The sequence below is a fragment of the Aptenodytes forsteri genome, unplaced genomic scaffold (assembly GCF_000699145.1).
Source record: "Aptenodytes forsteri isolate BGI_AS27 unplaced genomic scaffold, ASM69914v1 Scaffold309, whole genome shotgun sequence".
NCBI classification, from domain to species: Eukaryota; Metazoa; Chordata; class Aves; order Sphenisciformes; family Spheniscidae; genus Aptenodytes; species Aptenodytes forsteri.
In genome coordinates, this window is record NW_008795857.1 from 1,362,972 (window position 1) to 1,373,569 (window position 10,598).

The following is a 10,598-nucleotide window of genomic DNA, read 5'->3' on the forward strand; positions in this document are numbered from 1 at the left end:
TTCAGATTTAGAATGAAAACCACTTTTTTTTCAGAAAGAAATGCATTATGTGGGGAAATGTTGCTATAACACGTAACGTTCCCATCCTAGAATGTTGATCACTTTAGGTATGACTCCTGAGAGGAGGTACTGCGAAGTTTCTCTGGAGGTAGATGTTAGGTAAAACATAAGAGGAAAGTAGCTATATCATAACTGTTGATGTTCCTTGTAACTGTTTTCATTTCTTGCAGGTACTGTTGCGTGATTTACCATGGAAAAATTGCTCTGCAGCATCCTGGTGTTTGGAATGGCTGTCATGGTCAACGCTTGTCCCAAATATTGTGTCTGTCAGAACCTGTCTGAGTCACTGGGGACTTTGTGTCCCTCCAAGGGTCTCCTATTTGTACCGCTAGACATAGATCGAAGGACTGTTGAACTCCGACTTGGGGGCAACTTTATTATTAATATCAGCCGACAGGATTTTGCCAATATGTCTGGACTTGTTGACCTTACTTTGTCCAGAAACACCATCAGTTACATACAGCCCTACTCTTTCACTGACTTGGAGAGCCTTCGTTCTTTACATCTGGACAGCAACAGGCTGCCTGACATTGGAGAGGATATTCTGAGAGGCTTAATTAACCTTCAGCATTTGATTTTAAACAACAACCAGCTAAGCAGCATCTCTGATGAAGCCTTTGAGGATTTTTTGCTGACATTGGAAGACTTAGACCTTTCCTACAATAACCTCCGAAGCATTCCCTGGGAATCTATAAGGAAGATGATAAACTTGCACCAGCTCAGTTTGGATCATAATCTGATAGATTATATTACAGAGGGGACGTTTGCAGATCTTCAGAAATTGGCCAGATTGGATCTAACATCCAACAGACTCCAGAAGCTGCCCCCCGACCCTATATTTGCCAGATCTCAAGTAATTCCATTAGCCGTTACCCCATTTTCTCCACCTTTGTCTCTCAGCTTTGGGGGCAACCCGCTGCATTGCAACTGCGAGCTACTGTGGTTAAGGCGACTGGACAGAGATGACGATATGGAAACTTGTGCTTCTCCTCCTGGTCTAAAGGGAAGGTACTTCTGGTATGTACGGGAGGAAGAGTTTGTTTGTGAGCCTCCTCTTATTACACAGCATACTCACAAGTTGCTGGTTTTAGAAGGGCAAACTGCCACACTGAAATGCAAAGCCATTGGGGATCCCACCCCCATCATTCACTGGGTGGCCCCCGATGACCGTCTCATCGGGAACTCTTCAAGGACAGCTGTCTATGACAATGGCACCTTAGATATACTTATCACCACCTCCAAGGATTACGGGACTTTCACATGCATAGCAGCCAACGCTGCCGGAGAATCCACCGCAACGATTGAGCTCTCAATTGTTCAGCTCCCCCATCTCAGCAACGGCACAGGCCGAACAGCCCCACCGAAATCCAGGCTCTCGGACATCACCAGCTCCAGCAAGTCTAATCGAGGGGAAACAAAAGGCCCACCAGAAAGGGCTGTCCTGGTGTCAGATGTGACCACTACCTCAGCTTTGGTCAAGTGGACTGTGAGCAAGTCAGCCCCTCGGGTAAAAATGTATCAGCTGCAGTATAATTGCTCGGATGATGAAGTCCTAATCTACAGGTAAATCCAATTGCTGTTTTGTCCTCTGATGGTGGCAGGGGGAGGAGAGCAGGGTATGAAGTCCTTTACTCTTAGGTCATTGATTTGACTTTGAACTGAGGTAGCACTGCCACTACCACCAGTAACATTAGCGGTGTCTGATAAACTTGCGTTGTGTCTGTCAGTTTATCTGTTGGTCTGTTCATCACTTTTCTGTCTAAGTCATACATTACAAATCTCTGTAGTATTCATTCTCTAACAACAGCTCTTACCAATAAAATTTCCAATTTAGGAAAAAATAGTACTGCAGTTGGTAGCCTCCTTACTAGGCTTAACTAAGAAAGAAAAACTTGACAGGCTAGAAGTCAGAAGTTTCCCTTTCCACCTCCTGTAGGTGGGACTGAAACATACTACTGAGAGAGGAAGCAATGTGGGAGGAAGTTTGTGCTGTCTACCCATAACACAGACTCTAATTATTCTGCGATTCAAGATTCGAGGTTGTTAGCAAGAGATTTTTCACCTATATGAAAGAGATTGTTTCTTACTTTATTAACATCTGTTTTACACAACTGTAATGGCTGACAACTTTGGAGCATTTAATGTTTTGTACCACATTAAATGCAAGAAGAGATAGAGATAATTTCAAAAGCAAGCCCTGAATGTTCATTACGCTCCTCCAGTTTCACAACTCCTCCAACTTTTAATGATGTAAAAAAAGTCGCTCATGCAGTGATCCTAACCATGAAAAAGAAAGAAGCAATAAATTTTAGGGATTAAAAATGGGTAGGAAACTGCTTAACAGAACAGGAAACAGTGTTACTGCTTTTTCCCCTCTATCTTGGAAGAATGATTTATGTAGTATGTTTATGCTAATGATGAATACCTAGAAACCACCCTTTCCTGCCTTTTTATTGCAGAGGCAGCAATATCAGATATCGGAAGCATTGAGCCGAAGTCTGTCTTTGGATACATGTGAGCTACCAGCAGAAGTTAGAATCTCAGGGCAAAGTAGAAACAAACACATAAACTCATATAGCTTTACAAGCATCCTGAAGCCAGTGAAGAAAAATTAGATCTGGTAGAGGAATAATGAGATTTGGGTTTTGACTATAATTTGAGAGCAATCTCTGGCCAAAACATAGTCAAAAGCCATTGATTTCCTCAGTAGGCTCGGGGTTACTGTCTGCTGGCCTGCAAACTACTCTGTCCTTCTCCTACTGCCTGCAGTGAGAGCTGAGGCACCAGTCAAGTCATGGTACTCATCCTCTAAATACCAGAACAGTCCTTGCTATTTTCTTCTTTACCATAGTATAGTTTTCATTAACCTGAGAAAGTCAAAATGTGATGTAGTAAATGCTCATGTGATGTTTTTCACTCACCCTTCTCCTACAATGAAATCTAATTTTAAAGTTGTTTTCAGAACTGAATGCTTAGTTGGCATGGACACAATTTTGTGCCATAAATACTTATATCTCAGTCAGTTGTAGAACAGAAATAATAAAGTGATTTATTTAACTGTTCCAAACTTAGCCACTCTTTGCCAAAAGAAGAAATATTGACAAGCAAGTCCAAAGAACATTTTTTTAAAAGACTATTTATTCAAATACCGAAAAAAATCTGAGGAAATTCAGTCCTGTTCACTTCCATTCCTCAATTATAAAAATATTTTGAAATAATCAAATCAATAAACAGGTGCAAATTACTTGCCTTGTTCTGGCTAATGTACTGTGGAACTGGTGTGTTGGCTTTGGGACTTGCAACTATGTGGAGTTAAGTAGAATGAAAGGATAAGATAAAACTAAGTAATGATAGAGTAATAGCAATAGAATGAAAGAAAGTATGCTATTGACAGTTTTTCCTAAGGCAAAGCTTTTGGCAAAAAACCTCAACAGTATTTAAGATCTTGAGCCCAGTGGAAGTCTGAAAAAATACTCTGAAGGATCTGTATAGTCATATGACACCATATAGTGAATTTGGTCCAGTGAACAGGAACATCCCTGCAACCAGAAAGAGACATTACTGGAGGTTGTCAGGTGTTGGAAGTGATTGGATGTGTTGATTTGCTGAGGAGAAGGATAGCCAGGGTAAATAAAACAAATTATGCAGAAGCGAAGACATGCAATCTAGTAGCTGGAGGAGTGAGAATCGGGTGGCGTGGGCAGAAATGAGAGAAAGATGCCATCTTGCCAGCCTGGTCTGGAGGAACAAGTGGCTGTCAAGGTGTCAGGCAACTCTAAATTCTTACCCTGTCCTCACTGCTGCCTCTCAGTGAGGTTTGGACCCTTTGTTGCTTTACTTGGTTGTGGCTCAGTTTTCCAGAAGCACAGTGAGGACAGTGCTATTTCCATAAATCTCCCATCGGGGCTTTTTGAGGATTCATTGATGATGCATAGCTCTTTTCATTCACAGCTCTCAAAAGCACTTCACCAAAGAAAACAAATTTTATTTTTCTACATTTTGCACCGGGGAAAAATGAAGCATAGGAAGATGAAGTGAACTGTCCAGCTTCTGAGAGTTAATCAGTGGCCCTAATAATATCAAAACCAGCTCTTATGACTTTCAGCCAGGGAACTACTCAGTCCCTTAGAGTTAATTAACTAAAGCTGTTTTGCTTTAATTGGTCAGATGCATGTCACTGCAATAAGCGTGTAGAAAAACCTAAGGGAAAAGGATTTCTACAGTGCTCTGCTCTATAAAATGCTGTGTATGCGCTAAATGGGATGAGATACTGCTTAGCTGCTAAAATGATGGGCACTTAATATACGTTAAGATACGTCGGTATGCCAGGACTCAGGCACACTGGCTGTGCTCAGCTTGAAGGAATCCTGCCTCGCTAGTAAGAAATGTTGTATGCACAAAAGACAAAAGGTTTCCTGCTTTCTGTGCTAAGAATTTTTCATGAACATTGTACTCATAGTGAAAGAGTGAAAGAAGTTGTTCTTCCCTCCCCGTTGATATTAACATCTCTCCTGATCATTACCGAGGACACCAGTCCCATTCTTGCTTGCATCCCAGCTGTGGTCTTCCACTTGCAAGAGCTGCAGATGGTGCAGAGGGGACCGCGATGGGGTGCAGTGGCGCCATGAAAATTCAAAGGTGTGGGAGATAGTGGCGAGTGTTGTCTGTTGGGCCTCCTGATTTCACTGGGCTGAAATAGTATCAGAATCTGAAGTTTGGCTCTGGATACACCAGTGCCATTATAATGAGGATTAGCAGGAGGAGCACTGTTTGTTTCCCCCATCTGACCTTCCCTTGTAATTGCTGTCTCAGGGCCATTGCTGAAGCTAGAAGCAGGTTTTTATCTCTTTCAGTGGATTCAGGATGCATGTTTCTGATACTGATCTAATGAGCACGGTCCTGGATCAGCACTTTTCCACACGGCTTCCCAGAGTGAGAAGGAGAAGCTGGAGGGAGGGAGTGATAGCTTGTGCAAATGTCTCAAAGAGGCAGCTTGGTCAATGTCAACTTGCGAAGACAATGACTGCCCCTAACATTGGCACCAAATCAATAACCTGAGGCTGCTCAGAGGTGACATGCTATATTACCTTTTCCACATCATTGGCAGAAGGAAATGTTCCTTCTTTAATGGAGCGTGCACTTAACTCTTAGTGGTATCTCAGAGCTTCCTTTTTGTGCCTTGATCTGTGCTCATATTGAAAAAGATCCTACAACAGGGGCCTGTGCTGGAGTCCTGTGTCACACACAGGTGAACACCCTTGCTTTACTGATCTATGTGTGCTCCCAATGAGCAATTTCTCTCTCTGACTTGTCCTTGCACTGTTTTTAGTAATCCTGCTGTCAAAATAATGATATTGTTTCACCTGGAACAGAACCAGGATTCCTCTTTTTCTAGGCAGTGAGAGGAAAGCTTGTTTTGCCTTTTTTTTTTTTTTATTTTATTTGCTTTTCTTGTTTTGTATTTTTTCCCTTTTCTGATTTATGTTGCTTATTCATTCTAACTTTTCTTTCCTCTTCACTCTCCTTAACTGTCCAATTTATCTTTGTGCGATTCAAACCCATGCTACCCTGGATGGAGAAAATGGAGATTGTTGCTAACATTATGAAGCCACATCATGGCCAGCAGGTGCCACAGAGAGAAGATAATAAATTGCTATCTATATCTTCTGTTCATATACACAGATTATGAGAGCAGGCCCTTTTAAAGTGGAAATTAAAATTTCTCTGAGAACTGCAAGAAATTTTTTAAACTATTGTCACATAATAAGGTTCCTTGGCTGGCACATGTAGCCATGGTTCATGCTGCTCAGATCCAGCAAACTGGATATACATGGGCACTGATGGGATGCACCCACGAGTGCTGAGGGATCTGGTTTGGTTTCAGGGCGAGGCCATTAACTTTGAATAATCATGGCACTTGGGAAAGATACCTGAGGACTGGAGGAAACCAAATATCACTCCTATCTTCAAAGCAGACAAGAAAGAGGACCCAGGGAACTACAGGCCAGTCAGCCTCACCTCAATCCCTGGGAAAGTGATGGAGCAACTAATCCTGGGAACCATTTCCAGGAATGTGATGGACAAGAAGGTGATTGGGATTCATTAGCATGGATTCACAAAGTCATGCTTGACAAACCTGATAACCTTTTACAATGAAATAACTAGGTTGGTAGGCAAGGCAAGAGCAGTAGATATCTACCTTGACTTCCCTAAGGCTTTTGACACTCTCTCTCTCATAAGATCCTTGTAGAGAAGCTGATGAAGTATGGGCTGGATCAGCAGTGAGGTGGATTTAAAACTAGCCAAATGGCTGAGCCAAGAGGGTTGTGATCAGTGGCATGAAGTCTAGTTGGAGACCAGTAACTAGCAGTATACTGAAAGAATCAATACTGGTCCACAACCTATTTAACATCCAATCCTATTTAATAACTTCATTAATGACCTGTATGATGGGGCAGAGTGTACCCTCAGCAATTTTGCTGATGACACAAAACTGCTAGGAGTGGCTGATAGACCAGTGTCATGCTGTCATCCAGAGGTACCTCGACAGCCTGGAGAAATGGGCTGAGAGGAATCCCATGATTCAGCAAAAGGAAATCCCAAGTCCTGCCCCTAAGGAGGAATAATCCCATGCACCAGATATGCTGGGGCCACCTGGCTAGAAAGCTTTGCAGAAAAGGACCTGGGGGTCCTGGTGGACATGAGATTGAAAATGAGCCAGCAATGTGCCCTTGCCATAGAGAAGGCTAATGGTATCCTGGGCTGCATTAGGAGAAGAGTTGACAGAAGATTGAGGAAAGTGATCCTTCCCCTCTACTCAGCACTGGTGAGGCCACACCTGGAGTACTGTGTCCAATTCTGGCTCCTCAGTACAAGAGAGAGATGGGTGTACTGGAGAGAGTCCAGCAAAGATCCACTAAGATGATCAAGGAACTGGAGCACCTCACATATGAGGAAAGGCTGGGAGACCTGTGACTGTTCATCCTGGAGAAGGGAAAGCTCAGGGGGGAACTCACCAATGTGTACAAATATCTGAAGGGAGGGTGTAAGAGTCAGGCTTCTTTCAGTGGTGCCCAGTGCCAGGACAAGGGACAAGATCTGAAGGTGCACAGGAGGTTCCATGTGAGCATCAGGAAATACTTTTTTACTGTGATGGTGACTAAGCACTGGCACAGGTGGCCCAGAGAGGTGGTGGAGTCTCCATTCTTGGAGATATTCAAAAGCTATCTGGACATGGTCCTGGGCAACGGGGTCTAGGTGGCCCTGCTTGAGCGGGAGGGTTGGACGAAATGACATCCAGAGGTTCTTTATAAGCTCAACCATTCTGTGATTCTGTAATCATGAGTGTCACTCAGGTGGGCACTTCCTTTGACACTGTGAGCTGATCACTGAAGAAAAGTTATCTGTAGCTGTTCTTTTAGAAAACTACCGTACAATTTGCAAAGGCTAGAGCAAAGTGATTTTGGGTATGCTTAGACAGTTATGCGGGTTTTAATGCAGCAGCTTTTCCATTCTTTCATCCTTTTCTGTAATAAATCACCCCTAAACACACACCAATGACAGTAAATGTGTATTGTACCCATCACTTTTAGCCAAGACCAGAAGTTTGTTACAAAATGCACAACTGAAAATCACTTCTTATTTGAAGGAAAATCATGCAGGAAGAGTAACCAATGTCGAACAGAGAAAGGGATGGAAGAAGACCAGAGGTCTGCAAAGCAATGTCCATCCTTAGACTCAGGATTAAAGGAGCAAACACTAGGAGACCTGTTCTATCATAGAAATCCTACCTGCTCCTGGGAAAGTTAAGAGTAAATTTTTCTCAGTCTAGACTCTCCTTTCAAAAGTGTTTTAGTCGTTTAAGAGCATCAGACTCATGATCAGAGCAACTTAGGCACTAGCATACTTAATTCATTTGAATAAGGGATTGAACTGAAATATAAAAATCTGGAAAATAATATCTTTGGGCCTCAGTTTCCCATCTGTAACCTGGGGTGACAGCACTGCCTTGCCTCATAGGGATAAACACATTAGAAAATATTGTGGAACCAGGAGCCCACATAAGTGACTAGGGAGACTGTTGCTTTGAAGTCATTGTGTGGTCTGCAGCAACAGGGGTAGTCATGAATGATTAAGATGGAGCATTACATAACTGCAACACTTGAATTCAAGTAAGGTATCTGGGGACAGAGATTGTGTCTTTTTTATGTGTAGAGCACCCTACATGATGTGGGACCAAATCTCAGTTTTGGCCATCGGGCATTGGTGTAATATATAAATTCACCACTATTTCAAAAGATGAATAAATTTGCAAGTGTTTTGTTGAACTTCCCAGGTCGTACTGAGCCTGCTGGCTGTGTTTTGAATTAAAGCAATGATGCAGCCACTTAAAAATGTGCATCTGAAGTGCAACACTGCCATTGATTTATGAGAGATTTAGGTCTGTTTTATTTTGTGGTATTTCATACTAAGAGTGATAAAAACAACTGTACAAATTAAGAATTACTGTAGCACTACAGTCTCCCTAGCTTATAAATTCAGCACTGGAAAAATAAGTATTTTATATATCTCTGAAAGCTTATTTTTTCCATATATATTTTATGTAGCAGGCAGTCTAAGCATTAAAATATGAATAAATGGCTCCACATCTCCAGTCTTTTTAAACAATGGTGCCATGGATTTGATTACTTAAACAATATAATAATGATTTACATTTACACAGCTCCTTTTACTGCAAGTGCTTTACAGACTGGCTGAACAGAGATCACTCCACCAACCACTGCTATGCTGTCACCTCTCAGTTAAATATTAGCTGCAGTTTGGCAGTCAGGTAATAGTGCAGCTCCATTTTATGAGCAAAAAATAATTTCAACATTTGCACTTATGGCTACTTTAACCTAGGTAGGAAGTAATTAACTGAGTTTGAATTTCCTACAGCATAGTGGGATAAATATACCAATGCTCTCTTCTAGGCAATTGCATGTCCGTAAGAAAATTCTTTATGACTAAGGTGTTGCAAACTTCAGAAATAGATATCTAAGTTATATAAGGATGTTCCCTCCAACAGCAGTGCCACACTGAACGCCAGGTCATGCATCATCTAGATTGCTAATGCTTCTTGCAACAAAAGACTATTGTGTGGAGGTCTACCAGCTAAAGACTGAAAACAGAGGAAGCCCTGCCCTGTTGCTGTTAGGGCAAATAATCTCAACATCCTGATGTTGTAGTAAAGCGTGATTACATTATCTTCTCTCTGAGGAAAGTTAGAAATAAAAAGTTCTGGTAATTTTAGAAAAGGCAGAGTATTAATTTATTCTGAAAGGCCCGAACATGTATCCTTACTCATGATTTGGACAGTGGGTTCATACAGATGAAGACTTATGGGTAAATGCTTGCCACTCTACTACCGCTTTTTCAGTTCCACCCTTGTCTCCAATCATGTTAGGCACTGACCTTCTTCCATGGCTCACAGCTGGTGCAAAAACCCCTCCTCACCCTCAACACATGAGTTGAAATATTCTGGTTGCATTGTATCCAGGATACAAACCTTGATTTGGTCAAAGAATTTAGGTATGTAAACACTGAATAAAACAACCACTGGGCGGAAGGACATCACATGAAGACATTAATCATCATGTATTAATCATTTGTATTTGACAGGTTAAGACAGAAATTGTATAAAAATAAAAATGTGAAGTCACAGTCCCAAAGGGAAGAAAAATTTATATAAGCAGAGCACAGGAAAGTTTGACACGGACATTTGGTACTTCAGGCCATTTGAGAGGGGTTTGCAGCAGTAGCGTACATTGACTTCTAGAGGACCCTCAGCAAGTGCAAGCTTGCTGAAAGGGATCGGACATAATGAAGAAGATGCTTCACAGAAGCATGTATTCTGGGACTGTGGGGTTTTATTCGCTTCTGCTGAAACAATTTTCATCTAGACTTTTTATTTTGTCTCTCTTAATGGGAGAAGCACAGGTACAAAGGGTATTTTAGGGTTATTTTTTGTTTGTTTGCTTGTGTTTGTTTTTTTCTTCTTTTTTTTCCCTTTGCAATATGAGAAATCTGAAAAATAAGAAAGAAAATGTGGTGAAAATGACAAAAATTACATGTATTGCCAGATAATGAAGTGGAAAATAGAAATATAAATTATGAAATAAATATGAATATAATAAAAATAAACAAGAAATAAAGGAAAACAGATGTACATCTTAGTATTGTCACTAAAGTTGTCCTAGATTATTGTGACAAACTGTCATCCACCTGAGGCTTATACAGACACTGATGAGAAATCCATTGGTCAGAGCCAGTCCAGTTCATCATGAGCAGAGGCAGACCATGCAATCACTACCCAGAACAATATTTTTTTGCTTGATAATGGCCACTTATCTCTACAGGAGGTATGTCCTTTTATGTGAGTATGTGATAAGTATGTGAGGGCATGTGAGAGGGCATTTGCATTACTGCTGCCTAAGCCACAGTGCCCCAGCAGAGCAGAGAAGGGCAGGACAGCACCTCTCTCTGGCTTGGAGGCATTC

At 41.6% G+C, this 10,598-nt stretch overlaps 1 protein-coding gene across 1 annotated transcript in view; it reads left to right on the forward strand.

Moving 5' to 3' along the window:
• The first annotated feature begins 250 nt into the window (after positions 1–250).
• The window catches only part of LRFN2 (leucine rich repeat and fibronectin type III domain containing 2), a 50,958-nt gene continuing 40,610 nt past the window's right edge, over positions 251–10,598 (forward strand). The window contains exon 1 of the mRNA XM_009283739.1: positions 251–1,623. Coding sequence (XP_009282014.1) covers positions 251–1,623 — 1,373 coding nt within the window. The remainder of the gene's footprint in view (positions 1,624–10,598) is intronic.